Here is a 20,459-nt window from a genome sequence, read left to right on the forward strand (position 1 = left end):
CGTGCGTGTTAGCATGCGTGTTAGCATGTGTGTTAGCGTGTGTGTTAGCGCGTGTGTTAACGTGTGTGTTAACGTGCGTGTTAGCATGCGTGTTAGCATGTGTGTTAGCGTGTGTGTTAGCGCGTGTGTTAACGTGTGTGTTAACGTGCGTGTTAGCATGCGTGTTAGCATGTGTGTTAGCGTGTGTGTGTTAGCGTGTGTTAACGTGTGTGTTAGCGTGCGTGTTAGCATGCGTGTTAGCATGTGTGTTAGCGTGTGTGTTAGCGTGTGTGTTAGCGTGTGTGTTAGCGTGTGTGTTAGCGTGTGTGTTAGCGTGTGTGTTAGCGCGTGTGTTAACGTGTGTGTTAGCGTGTGTGTTAGCGTGCGTGTTAGCGTGCGTGTTAGCGCGTGTGTTAGCGTGTGTTAGCGTGTGTGTTAGCGCGTGTGTTAACGTGTGTGTTAGCGTGTGTGTTAGCGTGCGTGTTAGCGTGCGTGTTAGCGCGTGTGTTAGCGCGTGTGTTAGCGTGTGTGTTAGCGTGTGTGTTAGCGTGTGTGTTAGCGTGTGTGTTAGCGCGTGTGTTAACGTGTGTGTTAGCGTGTGTGTTAGCGTGTGTGTTAGCGTGTGTGTTAGCGTGTGTGTTAGCGCGTGTGTTAGCGCGTGTGTTAGCGCGTGTGTTAGCGTGTGTGTTAGCGCGTGTGTTAACGTGTGTGTTAGCGTGTGTGTTAGCGTGCGTGTTAGCGTGTGTGTTAGCTTGTGTGTTAGCGTGTGTGTTAGCGTGTGTGTTAGCGTGTGTGTTAGCGTGTGCTAGCGTGCGTGTTAGCATGCGTGTTAGCGTGTGTGTTAGCGTGTGTGTTAGCGTGTGTGTTAGCGTGTGTGTTAGCGTGTGTGTTAGCGCGTGTGTTAGCGCGTGTGTTAGCGCGTGTGTTAGCGTGTGTGTTAGCGTGTGTGTTAGCGTGTGTGTTAGCGTGTGTGTTAGCGCGTGTGTTAACGCGTGTGTTAGCGTGCGTGTTAGCATGCGTGTTAGCGTGTGAGTTAGCGTGTGTGTTAGCGTGTGTGTTAGCGTGTGTGTTAGCGTGTGTGTTAGCGTGTGTGTTAGCGTGTGTGTTAGCGTGTGTGTTAGCGTGTGTGTTAGCGTGTGTGTTAGCGTGTGTGTTAGCGCGTGTGTTAGCGCGTGTGTTAGCGTGTGTGTTAGCGTGTGTGTTAGCGTGTGTGTTAGCGTGTGTGTTAGCGCGTGTGTTAGCGTGTGTGTTAGCGTGCATGTTAGCGTGCGTGTTAGCGTGTGAGTTAGCGTGTGTGTTAGCGTGTGTGTTAGCGTGTGTGTTAGCGTGTGTGTTAGCGTGTGTGTTAGCGTGTGTGTTAGCGCGTGTGTTAACGTGTGTGTTAGCATGTGTGTTAGCGTGTGTGTTAGCGTGTGTGTTAGCGTGTGTGTTAGCATGTGTGTTAGCGTGTGTGTTAGCATGTGTGTTAGCGTGTGTGTTAGCATGTGTGTTAGCGTGTGTGTTAGCGTGTGTGTTAGCATGTGTGTTAGCGTGTGTGTTAGCATGTGTGTTAGCGTGTGTGTTAGCGTGTGTGTTAGCGTGTGTGTTAGCGCGTGTGTTAACGCGTGTGTTAACGTGTGTGTTAGCGTGTGTGTTAGCGTGTGTGTTAGCATGTGTGTTAGCGTGTGTGTTAGCGTGTGTGTTAGCGTGTGTGTTAGCGTGTGTGTTAGCGTGTGTGTTAGCGTGTGTGTTAGCATGTGTGTTAGCATGTGTGTTAGCGTGTGTGTTAGCATGTGTGTTAGCGTGTGTGTTAGCATGTGTGTTAGCGTGTGTGTTAGCGTGTGTGTTAGCGTGTGTGTTAGCGCGTGTGTTAACGCGTGTGTTAACGTGTGTGTTAGCGTGCGTGTTAGCGTGCGTGTTAGCGTGCGTGTTAGCGTGCGTGTTAGCGTGTGTGTTAGCGTGTGTGTTAGCGTGTGTGTTAGCATGTGTGTTAGCATGTGTGTTAGCTTGTGTGCTAGCTTGTGTGTTAGCATGTGTGTTAGCTTGTGTGTTAGCATATTAGCATGTGTGTTAGCCATTTATGAAGCTGTGTTGCAGGTGTCAACTCCTTATAACTGCATCATGAAGCAACTTCACTTTTTGCTACGTATCTATATTCCTAATACTGCAAAAGTTGTGTGAGCGCAGACAGGGGGCGGAGTTAACGGAATCGAAGCGTTGTGTCTTCCAGGTTCGAAAAATACCTCCAGAAAATACTTATATTTATCACAAAAATGAGTTCTCCATAGTGGTCGTCGTAATAAATCATATGCCCATAGTTTACTGTAGAATGGCTAAAATAGCAGGAAACAGATCCTTTACGATAACAATGGCCACATTTCGGTGCATAATCTCTTTATAACTTTGATCATTTATAATTTGCTGTAATCTGACCTTTGCGTGTTTTAAGAGCTGCTGTAACACTGTGAGACTATTATCCAATCTGAACTAATTAAGTCTTTAAATAGTTGTATAAGTTTCCCTCCAGTTTAACAACAGTCACAGTAACAAAGAGTGAAATAAGACTTGTTCCTAAAGCATCAGCGTGAGTTCGTGTGGCCGTGGTTTCGGGGGAGCAGACAGAGTTTCACCCACAGGGGGGCAGACGCTGAAGCGGGAGGACACTCGAACACAACACTTACCGAGACACGAGGAGCTCTCTGGAAAGCAGCAGTGTTAGACAGTCAGTGAACGCACCACCAACGAGAAGCACACAGAAAGGACAGGACCAGGCTACTGATACTTCTACTACTACTACTACTGCAAGTGTGGGGAGGTTCTGGGGTCATGCGCAGCTACTGTCCTGAACTAACAGGTACTAAAAGATAAAACACTTAAAGCCACACTGAGGACCGTCCCAAGTTATAACTCAAAACAGAAACTTAACTATTGTAAAACCTGATACAAAAACATTTCAGTGCTCCTTATAGAGGGTTAGTGCTAGATCGTCTGCTCCGGAGGGACGGTCTGCTGTGAGTTTGTATAGATGTGAGTTGGTTTGTCTAAAAATACAAATAATCCTAATCCTAACCCTAATCCTTAAAGTTAACCCCTTAATTTATTGCTACTGTGCAAATAGCAATAAAACAATGATGGAAATGTGACAAAAAAGTGAGAAAACATTGACAAAAAAGTGACGAAAAATGTATGAAAAAGTGGCAAAAATGTCAAAAATGTGACAAAAAATTTATAAAAAATGGACCAAAAAAATGACAAAAATGTGACAAAAAAATGACAAAAAAGTGATTAACAAAAAAAGACCAAAAAAATGACAAAAAAGAGACAAAAAAATTGATTAAAAATTGACAAAAATTTGATAAAAATTACAAAAAAGTTACAAAAATGAGTTGAATACCCAACAAAAAAATCTGCTGACGTGAGGAAAAATATCCTCTCGGTTCAGGCGGGAGTTAAGAGGTTAACCGTGTCATGATATCTCACGTTTTCACAGCAGACTGTCCCTCCGGAGCATACGATCTAGCACTAACCCTTATAGAGCTCAACAGTCCCGCCCACTTCCGGTCACATGTTTTATGTCCGGACCCAGGCATGTGACCGGGATAGGACTGTAAAGAACAGGGGTGCCCAAACTTTTTGTCTCCGAGGCCAAAATGAAAAAGTGCCTGTGGGTCGCGGGCCAAACACGGCGATGTCAAGCGTGAAACACATAACTGCAAATAATAAAAGTTATTTTCTTTTCTTTTTTGGTTTACCTTTGCATTTAATTCAATCTACGCAATTAACCTCTTAACTCCCGTCTGAGGATCTTTTTCCTCACGTCATCAGATTTTTTTTCCATCATTTTTTTTGTCGGGCGTTCAACTCATTTTTGTAACTTTTATCTCATTATTTTGTCATTTTTGTCACATTTTTACCACTTTTTCATCAATTTTTCGTCACTTTTTTTCAGTGTTTTCTCACTTTTTTGTCACATTTCCATCATTGTTTTCGTCTCAGTTTTGTTGGTATTTTCACAGCTTTTTTCCAGAAGCTTTTGGATTGGGGTAAAGCCAAACTGGAGAAAATGGTTCAGGTGGAAGTTAAGGGGTTAAACCTGCTACAAAAGCCTAGTTTTAGTAGAACAAAATCAATGATTGTGTATAGAGCAAAATGGAAACAACAGCACCACCTGTACCTGCAGCACCTACAGTGACTTTAGCTCATCCATTTCTTTAAGTCAAAGAAAATGCCATATTATATCATTTTGAAAGTGTCAGTTCAGCATCAATTCTTTTATAAGTCATAAATGTCAACGATTTTAGCAAAAAAAAAGTTATAAAACTGGGAAAGTTGATGCTACGACGCTCTGTGATTGATAAACACCAAGAACAGTGTTTCCTTAACTTTGCGAAAGGAGTGAAACAGCGCCCCCAATTTGACGCTGGTGGACAAAAAGTGAACTGCATCCATATTTGCCATTGAGAATGAACGGGAGAGCGAGTTATTAACCCCTGCTTTAGAAGATGAACTAGGAGGCTCATGTAAACCATGGGCTGGTCCTGTCCTGGGTGAACTATGTTACACAGTGTGGCTTTAAAATCCTTCCCAATCTCGAATAAATCATGTTTTCATACGAGCGCAGAGCAAAACTAAAAACGCTTTACCAACTGCTTCTGAAAATGCCACCTTTTACCATCAGCCCTGTTCAGACCTCACTCGGCTAACAGCTAACTGAGCTAATGGCTAACCGAGCTAACACATTACAAAGCTATTGACACAGAGACATGCGGTTAAAATGAGGTTAAAAACTTGCTGCGGCATCGACAGACTGAAACAGTGGCCAGAGGTTTTACCAGACAAGCCACAAACAACAGCACCAACTGAGCAAAGAGGAAAACGTTTGACAATTTCACACGCAAGTGACTCCACGCAGAAGTCAGGAGTCAAACCCAAACTGTGGCGCTGATCGAAACGTGTGTGTTTTGGGAAATTCTCCTTCTCTGACGCCTCGACTTTGTCTTTCTAAATGACTTGTGGATCCAGAAGCACTGTCTGAAACCTCCCCTGGTTCATTTCTGCAGCTCACAAGTATAAAAGCGGCTCCGTGGCTTCGACCTCTGGACACTGTTTACAGAGAAGAGACACACCAAGGATTGAATGTGGATGAGGAAAGGGTCGGGATGAGGCTCTAAAGAACTGAATCTACAGCTCACAGTGTTGATGTATATACTGTATATGTGGTGAACATGCTTCTGTCAGAAAAGGGGCTTCTGAACTGATGAAGTGCAGTGGAACAGGTGAAAGTATACGCCTCTGGGATCTCTTGCATTCGTTCATTCTTAAATACATTGGTTTGTTAGGAATTCTTAGGAAGATTATAGACAGAATTAGATTTTAGATTTAACAGCCATGACGACTCTCACATAAATAGAGACCATTGATCATTTAGTGATTGATTGTGGTGTTTCTTAAAAGATTTTGTGAAGAATGGGGGGTCCACATGACTGGATTTAGTCCCATTATAGAAGGACTGGGGGTTCACACATACCGAGAGAACGGTGAGAGTGGACTCACCACACGAGTCTGTTACAGCTGCTGTGTTATAATCTGACCTCTCTTCATTTCTCTCTTTACAGATCAGCAAATGTCGGCCTCTGTTTGTGAACATGGGAAACACGTCTACCGTAAATGCTCTAATATCGGCCGGGCCTTTATTTACTCCAGGGCATCTGGGACCAGGCCTTTATTGGAACCAGGCCACAATTAGAGACAGGCCTTTATTTCTATTTGAGCAAAACGGACGACCTAACTAAGAAAAACGAGATTTGTTCCATTTGCACCTAAAATATTAGGTTCATTTATTAAGTAACATTTCAAACCCTCTCCCAGCAGCTGGAACATTGACGCCTTTTATTTTGTCGGGACAACAGGAAGTGTTTCGTTGCTGTTAGCGGAGCTTTGACATCAGTGTCACTGCAGGTTTCTGTTTCGTTTTTACCGGATTATTTGTTGTTATCTCGTGTAAAAGGCGAGTTTAGACGGAGCGTTTGTGTTTGTGATCGATCATGAGACTGACCCGAGAGAAGACGAGACGCTCGCGCTGATGGGAGGAGTTATTTTGAGGCGTGGGACTGACCTGCACACGGAGCAGCTGGACGTGCTTTGAAGACGCGATGGAGACTTTATTAAAACCCTTTATTAAAGTCCTGTTTCCAAATATGGTCACAGGAGGTTTGAAAAGTGGCTGAATCTGTGTCAAAGTTACGCTGGGATCAGCTCCTCCGCAGCGTCCCCCTCGGCCCGGGTTCAGTTTGTTACTTCCTGCACCTGAGTTTTCATTTACACCAGTATGAGACAAACTCCAAACATGGGGAATATTTCTACTGCTGTAGTTTCTAATAAAAGCCCCGGCCTGTTTTAGAGACCGCCTTTAATTTAGACCCGGCCTCTGTTAGACCCGGCCTAATGGAATACAGGCCAGTATTCGAGAATTTACGGTATCTCATGATTGGTCAAAAGTGTCATGTGATCACTGTCTGCACAACACGGTTCAGCGGCGCGGGTTCGAGTCTTCAACTTGTTAATAGTGGGAAATAAGCGGGTGTATTTCTGTGGATTTACTAAGAAAAGGAGACTTGGGCTTCAGTCCCGGGACGGAGAATAGTCCGACTCCAAACTCAGTAAGAGCCGCTAAACTCTGTGGTTGAAATGTAGCTGGAAAAGGTGGTTCGTGTGAACGTTTGCCTCACTTGTTGTGAGTGACGATTGTCGCAAAATGGCCGCCACGTTTCTGTAACACCAGGCAGCTTCGGCGTGTGTTTCGTACTGTTTTCTTATTTTGTGTCCGGAGCAAAGCCCTCACAAGGCCACGCGTTCACAAGGTTTCCCGCAATAGCAACTACTTACATAAAGAAATAATAGTAAACGGTGCATTAAAGTATATAGGACAGATCAAACTATTCACTGTCCTGCTAATCCACTCCATGATGCTCCGTTCTGTTGCCGACCTCAGAAATCCACATGTTCCTCAGACTGTGATTCTGATTCTGATTTGTATTGTTTACATTAGCAAAGTTAGCATAAGTTTGCGGCTGATTTTATTCTGAAAGTGAATGGATTTTCTCCCCTGGCCGGCACCGGACTTCCTGTTTGGTTTGGTTTGGTTGATCTGGGCTAATGTGAGTCGAGAACATTGATGTACGACATAGTTTTGATTGGATTCTGAGTAAATCTCCTCTTGGATGCAAGCAGAGGCCGTATACTTCACTCGTGTGCCTTTAGTGTCCGGTCTGTGTGGAGGCGAAACCGCCCGGGGTGGGGGGGCGTGTGGGGGGGGGATGGGGGATGGAGGTGCTCACTTGGTTGTCAGTGGAGAGGCGGGGCATTGACACCGTGCGCCCGTGAACATCCAAGTTCGGCGGCTCAGAGTCCGAGAACCGCCCCATCTCCCTCATCTCTACAGTCTGCAAAAACAAACCAGCATCAAGGCGCCACACGCTGCACACACGCCAACACACGCCACACACGCCAACACACGCCACACACACACGCCAACACACATTTATGCAACACGTGCTCTTGCATAAACCCACGGACCCGCGGCGTCGGCTCGATCACGGGGAGTTCTCTCCACGTTTCAGCTCCGTGTGCGGCCCTGTCCCAGCTCTCGCTCCTGCAGCCGGCGTGTCCCCACACTCCACATGTGTCTCAGGACTATGATCCCGTCAGAGAGCAGCTCCACGCTCATCGTTTAAATCAGTTTGGAAATGAACACGAAAGGATTCTCTCTCCCTCAGTCTCCTTTCCCTGGTGAAGTCTCAGTCGTCACAGCTCAGTGATGGGCCGTCTCTGACCCATTGATTCAAAGGGCCAGTCTCACCGGCCCGGAGACTTGTTGGAGACTTGTTGGAGACTTGTTGGAGACGAGATCCGCCACTGGCAACAAGGCAAGTCTTGGTCGAGTATGGAGTGAATGTACAATTGTGTGTAAAGCGCTTTGTGACTATGTGTGTGAAAGGCGCTGTATAAATGAAGCTGACATTTATAAATAAAGATCTTCTTCTTTTTCTCTGAGAGGTCTCTGAGAGGTCTCTGAGAGGTCTCTGAGAGGTCTCTGACTGAGAGGTCTCTGACTGAGAGGTCTCTGAGAGGTCTCTGAGAGGTCTCTGAGAGGTCTCTGACTGAGAGGTCTCTGACTGAGAGGTCTCTGAGAGATCTCTGACTGAGAGGTCTCTGAGAGGTCTCTGCGAGGTGAGAGGTCTCTGACTGAGAGGTCTCTGCGAGGTCTCTGCGAGGTCTCTGAGGTCTCTGAGGTCTCTGAGGTCTCTGCGAGGTCTCTGCGAGGTCTCTGCGAGGTCTCTGAGGTCTCTGAGGTCTCTGAGGTCTCTGAGGTCTCTGAGGTCTCTGAGGTCTCTGAGGTCTCTGAGGTCTCTGAGGTCTCTGCGAGGTCTCTGCGAGGTCTGCACGGTCTCAAGCTGCTGTGGCCATGTTGCGAACACTCTTTGTTTTCCACACCCCTCTTTGAGATCTCTTTGGAATCTCACAGGTTGAGGATAACACTTAGTATTGGAAACAGTCAGAGGCCAGGCGGAGACCACATGGAGACTTTTCCATGTGGTCGTTTCCGTGTGGTTCGTTTTCACCGAGACTACCTGGAGACTCGCCCTCTCTCCAGGAAATCTCTCGGAGACATCTCTGCAACCAGCGGCAGCTCGAGCTAGTCTCCAGCTAGTCTCCAGCTAGTCTCCAGGCCGGTGAGAGAGGCCCTTTAGCCACCGTTCCACCCAAACGTTCAGTTTCCAGGCGGCTCATTTGAGAAGTGTATTTGTCTAAAAGCCTCCGCAGTTTCCCCCCTGGAGGAGAAACTTCCCTGTCTGTAGTTCTGAGTGAAGCCAATGGGGCGATGGTCCAGGTTCAGCTGGTGACGAGAACAAAGAGCGTCTCGTAAACCCTCGTTTTTTGTAAGGACTGTAAGGAAATCTGAACAAGCTTCTGACTCATGCTTTGCTCACACTACAGAACATGAAGACCATAGACAATGGTAACGTCACAATCATCCCGGACGAGGGGACGGTTAGGACCTCTTTTGAATCACGCGAGAACAGATATTTGGAAAAAGCCAAAGCAAACACTGGAGATAGAAGTCGTCTCAAAGAAAAGGCTTGTTCCTGGTTACAAAGCAGTAGAACAGCTGGTGACTTCAGAGGAACAGAAGACGTGAAGTCCAGACCTGACAGTCCCCGTTCATCCTGGTCCTGCTCCTCTGCACAGAGAGGCTGAGGCCCATCTGTGAGGCAGCTGTTTGTGGCTAAGTGTTTGTATATCATCAGTACTTCACGTGATGTTCAGGATGATTATGGTGTTTCCATTGTCCGCTGATCTCACTGACATGGTCTTCATGTTCTGGAGCGCGTGAGCAAAGCACGAGTCAGAAGCTTCAGTGAAAATATCAGCGTTTGTGTCACCCTGACTGTGAAGAACTCACACGTCTACCCACAAAGCACCAGGGGTTTCCTTCAACACCATGAGCCGGAGAAGAACGCGCCTGAACTGGGACAGGGCCGACGGGAAAACCTTAAAGCTTCATGATTTACGAAACCGTCTCTAACCATGGAAACAGCCGCAGTCACGTGACCAACACCACCAATAATTTATGCAAAAAGTGCAGTTGCATAAATTGACAGTGAATCAGCGGCAGCTTTTTTTGGTTCGTTCTGGGAAACAACCGAGAACTTTCCTTCAAACACCTGCTTCACGCGGCGCGTCTCGGGTTTCGCTCAGGTTATTATGTCGCAACCTCCATGATGATGCTGATTAGTGATGGGAGGAGTTCAGATGAGGAGGATTATTGTTTAGTAAGATCATGCCAGACGCTTCACGAGGTTTTACAAAAAAAAAGGCACAACTGTATCTGTGTTTCAAAGAAGCAAAACAAACAATGAAAGAGGATCATCCAACAGCGAGCGTGTCCGTCCGGGAAAATGGCTGCTTCAACCACAAACGGGTCCCCATGGAGTCGAAAAGATGCAACAGGATCCACAGTTTTACCACAAACCGAGTCATTACCACCTAAATACTTCAACGCTTTACCAGTACATACAACAAATACTTCATCATCTCTGAGGGAATCCATTTGGCCTGTTCCAAGCCACGTTCAGCAGCTTCACGAACATGTGCTGTGTTTCCGGCGTTAGCGTTAGCGTCTTACCTGGGGGTTGTTGCGCGAGTCGTGCAGCTCGTCGGGGTAGGCCCTCTCCGGACTCCAGTTGCCCGTTTTCTGGAACATTTCCTGGGCTTTGGCCGTCATCCAGGAGGGGCTCTCCGTCATGCCGCCCTCCTGAGGTCTGATACACACAGCGACAGTCAGAAACCGCACGGCTACACGGGTTAGAGACGCGCTACTCACATGTGGCTGAGGCTGGGTTAATATGGATGTTTATAAACCATGTGCCTTACATGAGGAATCATTTGTGTCTAATCTCTGAAACATGGCGTGTGTGACGTTATTGAGCTGGTCTGTGTCAGTTTAATGTCCTGTATAATCAGTCTATGAACTAGGACGACATGGAAAAAAAAACATTTTTTGTCTCATCGATCGATCTCAATATTTGATTCAATATAATTTCGTCTAAGCTCAAACAAAAACACTTTCCTCTGGTTTCATCGTCTCGTCTGTTACGACACTTTTAGTCAGTTAAGTTGGTGACCACACTGGCGTCCTGTTGCTGGGTTCCCTGCTGGGCCTTTGACTAAACCAGGTAGAGAGACCGGCCTTTCCTGGACCCCAGACGAGGCCCTCGCACCTTTTAGACAAAGGTCCCAAATGGCCCATCTCCCCAACAGCAAAAGTATCTCCTTCTGCCTCCAAACGCCACCATGATTTCATTCCCATGCAAAGTGCCTTTTGGTGGCTGCATTAACATCTCCAACTGTATTACCATTTCTCTGTGTTTCTGGGCTTCCCTTTGTTGTGCATGACCCCTGTCCTGCTGCTCTGTCTGTGGCACTCACCTATAAAGGTAATGCCAGGGCTGAGCAGAGCAGAGCTTAACATGAACTCGTGTCAGGTGTAACTTCTCCGCGATGCATTGTGTAATAAAAACTTCACATCTTCACTAGACAAACTTCTCTTAAGCTTTATTAAGCAAGAAAATCCACAACACGTCCAAACTTCTAAACCAGGAGCTGCTTCTGCCAAAGACCTGCCTGTAAACCTGACAGTAATGTTGACTTTAGAATCACATTTAAATCCATAAAGGGTTTAGCTCCGCTTTATCTCCAAGACTCTGTCATTCCATATCAGCCAATCAGAGACTCCGCTCTCAAAACTCAGGGACTAGTGATTCCTCGAGTCTCCAAGCCTTCAGCTCCAAGCTCCGGTTTTATGGAATAAACTCCCAGCCCACGTTAAAGAAGCAGAAACAGTCCCTACATTTAAGACTAGGCTCAAAACGAACCTCTAAGAAGTAGCTTATGATCAGGTCAGTTTGGTAAAGCTCTGACCCACAGCCTGAAGTAAAGCTCTGACCCTCAGCCTGAAGTAAAGCTCTGACCCTCAGCCTGAAGTAAAGCTCTGACCCTCAGCCTGAAGTAAAGCTCTGACCCTGAAGTAAAGCTCTGACCCACAGCCTGAAGTAAAGCTCTGACCCTCAGCCTGAAGTAAAGCTCTGACCCTCAGCCTGAAGTAAAGCTCTGACCCTGAAGTAAAGCTCTGACCCACAGCCTGAAGTAAAGCTGCCTCAGGAGAAACACTGCTGTGGGAAGTACGGTCCACTGAGCGCTCTCCTCTTCTTCTTATTGCAGACTTTCTTATCATGATACAATATTTAATTTATCTGTAGTCTGTTCATCACTATTCACATGGTGTCTCCTGTCCCCCCCCCCCTCGGGAGTGCCTGTCTAGATCGAATGGAGGAACCCGGGTGAACGGAGGAACTGGCATTCTGGAATCTGAGGACTGGACAGTCTGTGATCTCGTCTGCTGAGGGATCCTTCGGCCCTGGGTCTCTATAGCCTGTCCGTCCATGGGAGTGGATCTCTCCTTCTGTGGTTCTCCCCAAGGTTTCTCTTTTCTCCTGCTGGGTTTGTGAGTTTTTCCTCGCCGTGCTGGAGAGTCTAAGGACGGGGGACGCCCACGCCGCTCGCCGCTGCCTCCTATTGGACATTATATTTGCCTGGATTCACCTGAACTTTTCATTGTGATATTTATTGCTCTGTTTTATTGCCTTAGTGTCGGTGCAGCTGTGAGGCCACTGGGCTTTACAAAACCATTAACTGAAACCACAGAGATTGCGATGTCGATGAATTCCCCAGCTCTACCGTGTCCAGAGATACTCACATGATGTTGAGGTGGTCGGGCTGCAGGTTGGGGCCCCCGTTGGGCCCCTGACCCTCGGGGCCCCCCTCGTTCGGCGCCTCCATGCGCTCAAACATTAATGGCGGTCGGTTCTGTGACAGATAAACATGGCCTACAGCTCGAATCAAACACTCACGGACAGATGCACTCACAGCATGCACCCACAGGGGGCGCCAGCGTCACAGCCGGGCTTTGGGTGAGCACAAGGTGAAGGCAGAAGAACTCCAATCTGAGATCTGCCCTTCGTTAACATGTGGACCTTCAAAAACATCTGTGCCCTTCGTTAACATGTGTGCCCTTCAAAAACAGGCAGAGACACAAACTCCACCGTTTGGAGATTCTTTTGGTTTCTGTTCCAGGATAAACATTAAATCACAGTCGTTCTCTCTGTCAGAGCCTGGACTGTGGAGCTCAGACTCTTGTGTATCAGTCTGACGCTCCGAGAGGGTTTTTATCCCTCGTCTGTGGAAGCTCAGACAGACTTGAATGGCAGGACCAGCGCAATGTCTCGAGTTCGTGTCTCCGGGTCCCGCTCACATGGTAAATAAACACCTCCTGTATGAGACATCCAGACTGCTGCCTGTTCTTCATCTACCATCTTCAACACCATTGTTAATTCTCTAACAGCATCTGTAACTGTCTCTCACATCAAGTCTTATTTTGTCCATATCTTTCGCTCCTACGCCCTCTAGTGGTAAAGTAGACGGAACAATTATTCAACCTCTTAACTCCCGCCTGAACCGAGAGGATCTTTTTCCTCACGTCATCACATTTTTTTCCCATCATTATTTTGTTGGGGATTCAACTCATTTTTGTTACTTTTTTGTCATTTTTTGTCCAATTTTTGTATTTTTTTTTGGGTCAAATTTTTATCACATTTTTGTAATTTTTTTGTCCATTTTTTGTCACATTTTTGCCACTTTTTCATCCATTTTTTCATCAAGAAAATGTGCTCGGTTCAGGTGGGAGTTTAGGGGTTAAAATGCTTTGTTTTTTTTTATTATTTATTGACCTTTATTTAACCAGGATAGTCCCACTGAGATTAAGAATCTCTTTTTCAGGGGAGTCCTGGCCCCAGTGGGGAAGCTATTGTACATGTTTTTAGTGGTCGGGGAGACCGGAGTACCCGGAGGAAACCTACGCAGACACGTGGAGAACATGCAAACTCCACACAGAAAGGCCCCGTCCTGGTGGGAATCGAACCCGGGACCTTCTAGCTGTGAGGCGTGAGCGCTAACTGCTGCGCCACCGTGTAAGACTTGAGCTGGTTAAACACTCACTGTTTCTAAAATAAAAGCAGCTTTTCCACTCGTTTGCAAAGAACAAAACACTGTCAACTTTACAACTCATTAATGATCATAATTATTTTAATGATATTATTATTAGGCCAGAATCTAGTCCAGGTTTTCTGTTTCCTAAACGTGTTTGTCAGATGTTTTGATGTTTCTAAAGTAACAGGACTTTCACAGAGGAGCGTTCGCTTTGTGTTTCCAACATTTGGACAAACTTTATTATGAATGATGCCGTTCATGACCTTGAGTTGGATATTTACAGTGAAGGATTATCTCCACGTTGTTTCATATTGGACGTGTCTTTCACCGACAGCAGCGTTACGGATCCATCAGCCACACCTCGCTCATGTTCTGGATTCTAAACTTTGGATTCTTGAATTTGAGACTTTTTAAGCGGATTCCCTGAAGAACATTTCCTCGTTCTCCACTTCGTAAACGGACTTCGTGTTTACCGAAGTGCCTTGACAAAGGAAGTGCTGATCCGAGGCAAAAAGAGGCAAGAGTGGGCGGGGCGTAATAAGGTGAATACTTGATATACTTGACCCACTGTTAAACGTCTGCTGTTTCCAAACGGAGCCTGAGCGTCTGAAGGGAATTCATTATTTCATTTGTGTACAAAACTTAAGGTGACCATAAAGATGATCCATTTATGAAACAAGGTGATGCTGGACAAGGGTTTTGGGAACGTTACAGTTGGATTTCTCTAGATATTCAAGCAGAAATATTGATTTGTTGATGCTCTATTACAATTAGGTGTAATGAAGTGCTCTGTGACGGTTTTTATCCAAAAGGTTTGTGTGGCTTGACAGATCAAGCTTCTCATCTGAACATTCTGTTAATGTAAACATGTATTTTACTATCGGGGCTGGGTTAGCTACAAAGGGCTGATCTCAGATCTGGCTCAGAGAAACTTTCACCTTGTTTTCAGGAACAGCACGTTTCAGATAATTCACCAAACTCTACAGACTCACCACAGAATAATCATGCGGAATCTCACACAGTCAGAGATACGGAGGTGTAATAATATGAGGATTATATTATTATTGTGACTTATTCTTACTGTCGAATCGTCATGTTCTGAAACAGTCACATGATCACCACACACGCCACACAGTTCAAACACAGTCACACCAAGGTTTAGTGAAGGTTCAGGAGCAAAAGAAGAGTCAGATCTGACCTTTGGCTGGAGAAATGAAGGAGGAAAAGAGACAGAAACACGGGACACATGTGACAAAGCAACACGCAAGAAAACCACATCCTAACATTAAAACTACAGTCTGGGTTCTGATGGAGACCAGACAAACCTCAGCTCCGTTCACTCAGAAACACAGAAATCATTCAACAGAGCGGAGAGCGAGCAGTCGAGCAGTCGAGCAGTCGAGGAGAACTGTTTGTTAACGGCAGAGCGAACCAACGGGCTCCTCTTTTCATGCAAAACAATGTCCGACATAGATACAGACGGCATCTCGTGGCCTCACCGAAGGCGGAAAAACAACATTTTTCTCTCTTTTTATCCTTTTTCTGGCGAGATATAAAAGTATTTATCACATACAGAGAAAGTCACGTCTAAATCAGGTCCATATGGATGTTTATTCACAGCAGATTGTTCAGCAGAAGCACAATGCTAACATGTAGCATCCTGTTAGCATTCTCCATTATTTAAGTATTTATGGGCTGTTGAACCATTTTGCTCCTCTCCATGTCTTTGTATCTTTATTTAGTAGAAACTATATCAATAATTCAGCATTTGTTAAAGTGTTTTTTGAATAATTACAGAAAAGTTACATTTTTCTCCAAATTGTTTTCCCCTTAACTGTTTTCCAACATGACCATATATGGGCGATTCCAGATGCCGTCTGTGCCTATTGCAGATATTGTCCGAGACGAAACCTAGATAATGGATAGACCCAGGTAGACCTCAGTGCAGGACGGAGCGCTACCGCAAAGCCTTCATCCCCACTGCTGTCAGACTGTACAATAAGACTGTGAAGTAACGCCGACTGTAACAAGTGAATTTCTCCTTTGTGAGATTAATAAAGGTTTATCTTATCTTATCTTATCTTAATTTATTTACAGTAAGTCAGACGGTGGGACTCCATTGAAATTGAGCTAATTAAAGCCTTTGTAAATAAATTAATCACATTTGAGCATCTTTTATTTAGAGGTTGTATTTATGTTTTAACCTCTTAACTCCCGCCTGAACCGAAAGGATCTTTTTCCTCACGTCAACAGATTTTTTTTCCATCATCTTTTTTGTGGGTATTCAACTCATTTATGTAACTTTTTTGTGAAATTATGTCACATTTTTGTCATTTTTTCTTCAATTTTTTGTCATTTTTTCTTCAATTTTTTGTCAATTTTTTTTAATTTTTGCCATTTTTTTGTCAAATTTTTTTGTCATTTTTTTGGTCATTTTTTTGTCATTTTTTGTCACATTTTTGTCACATTTTTGTCATTTTTTTGTCACATTTTTGTCATTTTTTCTTCAATTTTTTGTCATTTTTTTGTCATTTTTTTTCTTTTTTCGTCATTTTTGTAACAAATTTTTGGTCATTTTTTCGACCCTTTTTTGTCAATTTCTTGTGACATTTTTGCCACTTTTTCATACATTTTTCACACTTTTTTGCCAATGTTTTCTCACTTTTTTGTCACATTTCCATCATTGTTTTCATCTCAGTTTTGTTGCTATTTTCACAGCTTTTGTCCAGAAGCTTTTGGATTGGGGTAAAGCCAAACTGGAGAACATGTGCTGGGTTCCGGTGGGAGTTAAGGGGTTAAAGGTATATCTTAGATGCCTCTCTGTATTTTCCGTTTTAAGTTTGTATGTAAAAATGTGTATATTTCTCCGCTCTTTAGCCGCTGCCTCTCCCACAAAGGAAATGACCATATTTGGATTACAGCGTCATCTCGGTCACAGCCTTTCCTGCTACACGTGGATACCAAACACGTCAGTACTTGTGAAGAGAGAAAACTAGCTGGACCACGGTCATTAATCAACACTTTTCCCTTTAAGTCTTCAGGCTATAAGTTGCAGTTATGACCCTTTAAAGATAAGTGGCGCCGCCTCCACGTGGAGACACAGAAGAGCAGTCATTCATCCACACAGACAGGGGGCACCACTGACAGAACTCTCAAAGCCACTCCTGCTCAGGTTAAACGATGCTCAGGCTCGTTGCCAAAGGAAGTGCTCGTTTTGGACGTTAATGCATGAAAAATCATCGAGTTACTTCCATTGCCAAACGGTGTCAACATTCCCAAACCATCTCTTTAAAGGTCCCGCGTTGTGCTGATTCCACTTATTCACTTTAACGCATTTATATATAATATAATTATAATATCGCCTCGGTGTCAGAAATACACCTCAACAGTACTTTCTCAATGTACTTTCCTATCGCCGTTAGCATTAGCCTGCTCTATGTATTTTCCTATAGCCGTTAGCATTAGCCTGCTCAATGTACTTTCCTATAGCCGTTAGCATTAGCCTGCTCTATGTACTTTCCTATAGCCGTTAGCATTAGCCTGCTCTATGTATTTTCCTATAGCCGTTAGCATTAGCCTGCTCAATGTACTTTCCTATAGCCGTTAGCATTAGCCTGCTCAATGTACTTTCCTATAGCCGTTAGCATTAGCCTGCTCAATGTATTTTCCTATAGCCGTTAACAATAGCCTGCTCAATGTATTTTCCTATAGCCGTTAGCATTAGCCTGCTCTATGTATTTTCCTATAGCCGTTAGCATTAGCCTGCTCAATGTATTTTCCTATAGCCGTTAGCATTAGCCTGCTCAATGTACTTTCCTATAGCCGTTAGCATTAGCCTGCTCTATGTATTTTCCTATAGCCGTTAGCATTAGCCTGCTCAATGTACTTTCCTATAGCCGTTAGCATTAGCCTGCTCAATGTATTTTCCTATAGCCGTTAGCATTAGCCTGCTCTATGTATTTTCCTATAGCCGTTAGCATTAGCCTGCTCAATGTATTTTCCTATAGCCGTTAGCATTAGCCTGCTCTATGTATTTTTCCTATAGCCGTTAGCATTAGCCTGCTCAATGTACTTTCCTATAGCCGTTAGCATTAGCCTGCTCAATGTACTTTCCTATAGCCGTTAGCATTAGCCTACTCAATGTACTTTCCTATAGCCGTTAGCATTAGTCTGCTCTATGTACTTTCCTATAGCGGTTAGCATTAGCCTACTCAATGTACTTTCCTATAGCCGTTAGCATTAGTCTGCTCTATGTATTTTTCCTATAGCCGTTAGCATTACCCTGCTCTATGTATTTTTCCTATAGCCGTTAGCATTAGCCTGCTCAATGTACTTTCCTATAGCCGTTAGCATTAGTCTGCTCTATGTACTTTCCTATAGCCGTTAGCATTAGCCTGCTCTATGTACTTTCCTATAGCCGTTAGCATTAGCCTGCTCAATGTACTTTCCTATAGCCGTTAGCATTAGCCTGCTCTATGTACTTTCCTATAGCCGTTAGCATTAGCCTGCTCTATGTATTTTCCTATAGCCGTTAGCATTAGCCTGCTCAATGTACTTTCCTATAGCCGTTAGCATTAGCCTGCTCAATGTATTTTCCTATAGCCGCTAGCATTAGCCTGCTCTCTGTATTTTCCTATAGCCGTTAGCATTAGCCTGCTCTATGTATTTTCCTATAGCCGTTAGCATTAGCCTGCTCAATGTATTTTCCTATAGCCGTTAGCATTAGCCTGCTCAATGTACTTTCCTATAGCCGTTAGCATTAGCCTGCTCTATGTATTTTCCTATAGCTGTTAGCATTAGCCTGCTCTATGTACTTTCCTATAGCCGTTAGCATTAGTCTGCTCACTGTATTTTCCTATAGCCGTTAGCATTAGCCTAATCTATGTACTTTCCTATAGCTGTTAGCATTAGTCTGCTCACTGTATTTTCCTATAGCCGTTAGCATTAGCCTGCTCAATGTACTTTCCTATAGCCGTTAGCATTAGCCTGCTCTATGTATTTTCCTACAGCCGTTAGCATTAGCCTGCTCAATGTATTTTCCTATAGCCGTTAGCATTAGCCTGTGCAATGTACTTTCCCATAGCCGTTAGCATTAGCCTGCTCTATGTATTTTCCTATAGCCGTTAGCATTAGCCTGCTCAATGTATTTTCCTATAGCCGTTAGCATTAGCCTGCTCAATGTACTTTCCTATAGCCTTTAGCATTAGCCTGCTCTATGTATTTTCCTATAGCCGTTAGCATTAGCCTGCTCTATGTATTTTCCTATAGCCGTTAGCATTAGCCTGCTCTATGTATTTTCCTATAGCCGTTAGCATTAGCCTGCTCAATGTACTTTCCTATAGCCGTTAGTATTAGCCTGCTCAATGTATTTTCCTATAGCCGTTAGCATTAGCCTGCTCAATGTATTTTCCTATAGCCGTTAGCATTAGTCTGCTCAATGTATTTTCCTATAGCCGTTAGCATTAGCCTACTCAATGTATTTTCCTATAGCCGTTAGCATTAGCCTGCTCAATGTATTTTCCTATAGCCGCTAGCATTAGCCTGCTCAATGTACTTTCCTATAGCGGTTAGCATTAGCCTGCTCACTGTATTTTCCTATAGCGGTTAGCATTAGCCTGCTCAATGTACTTTCCTATAGCGGTTAGCATTAGCCTGCTCAATGTATTTTCCTATAGCCGTTAGCATTAGCCTACTCAATGTATTTTCCTATAGCCGTTAGCATTAGCCTGCTCAATGTATTTTCCTATAGCCGTTAGCATTAGCCTGCTCAATGTATTTTCCTATAACCGTTAGCATTAGCCTGCTCAATGTATTTTCCTATAGCCGTTAGCATTAGCCTGCTCAATGTACTTTCCTATAGCCGTTAGCATTAGCCTGCTCAATGTACTTTCCTATAACTGTTAGCATTAGCCTGCTCTATGTACTTTCCTATAGCCGTTAGCATTAGCCTGCTCTATGTATTTTCCTATAGCTGTTAGCATTAGCCTGCTCTATGTACTTTCCTATAGCCGTTAGCATTAGTCTGCTCACTGTATTTTCCTATAGCCGTTAGCATTAGCCTGCTCAATGTACTTTCCTATAACTGTTAGCATTAGCCTGCTCTATGTATTTTCCTATAGCTGTTAGCATTAGCCTGCTCTATGTACTTTCCTATAGCCGTTAGCATTAGCCTGCTCAATGTATTTTCCTATAGCCGTTAGCATTAGCCTGCTCAATGTATTTTCCTATAACCGTTAGCATTAGCCTGCTCAATGTACTTTCCTATAACCGTTAGCATTAGCCTGCTCTATGTATTTTCCTATAGCGGTTAGCATTAGCCTGCTCAATGTACTTTCCTATAGCCGTTAGCATTAGCCTGCTCTATGTATTTTCCTATAGCCGTTAGCATTAGCCTGCTCAATGTATTTTCCTATAGCCGTTAGCATTAGCCTGCTCAATGTACTTTCCTATAACTGTTAGCATTAGCCTGCTCTATGTATTTTCCTATAGCTGTTAGCATTAGCCTGCTCTATGTACTTTCCTATAGCCGTTAGCATTAGCCTGCTCAATGTATTTTCCTATAGCCGTTAGCATTAGCCTGCTCAATGTATTTTCCTATAACCGTTAGCATTAGCCTGCTCAATGTACTTTCCTATAACCGTTAGCATTAGCCTGCTCAATGTACTTTCCTATAGCCGTTAGCATTAGCCTGCTCAATGTACTTTCCTATAGCCGTTAGCATTAGCCTGCTCAATGTACTTTCCTATAGCCGTTAGCATTAGCCTGCTCAATGTACTTTCCTATAGCCGTTAGCATTAGCCTGCTCAATGTACTTTCCTATAGCCATTAGCATTAGCCTGCTCAATGTACTTTCCTATAGCCGTTAGCATTACCCTGCTCAATGTACTTTCCTATAG

At 44.3% G+C, this 20,459-nt stretch overlaps 1 protein-coding gene across 7 annotated transcripts in view; it reads right to left on the bottom strand.

Annotated features, from left to right (window-relative positions):
• cacna1ab (calcium channel, voltage-dependent, P/Q type, alpha 1A subunit, b) overlaps positions 1-20,459 on the bottom strand; it is a 217,067-nt gene that overhangs the window by 13,996 nt on the left and 182,612 nt on the right. For 5 of the 7 annotated variants that reach the window (XM_079553241.1, XM_079553238.1, XM_079553239.1 and 2 more), the window contains exons 35-38: positions 12,275-12,384; positions 10,145-10,280; positions 7,296-7,400; positions 2,640-2,657 (exon numbers count right to left, since the gene is read on the bottom strand). In XM_079553241.1, coding sequence (XP_079409367.1) covers positions 2,640-2,657; positions 7,296-7,400; positions 10,145-10,280; positions 12,275-12,384 — 369 coding nt within the window. The remainder of the gene's footprint in view (positions 1-2,639; positions 2,658-7,295; positions 7,401-10,144; positions 10,281-12,274; positions 12,385-20,459) is intronic. The other 2 variants (XM_079553243.1, XM_079553242.1) reach the window with 2 other exon arrangements.

The sequence above is a fragment of the Gobius niger genome (genome assembly GCF_951799975.1).
Source record: "Gobius niger genome assembly, chromosome: 3".
NCBI lineage: Eukaryota > Metazoa > Chordata > Actinopteri > Gobiiformes > Gobiidae > Gobius > Gobius niger.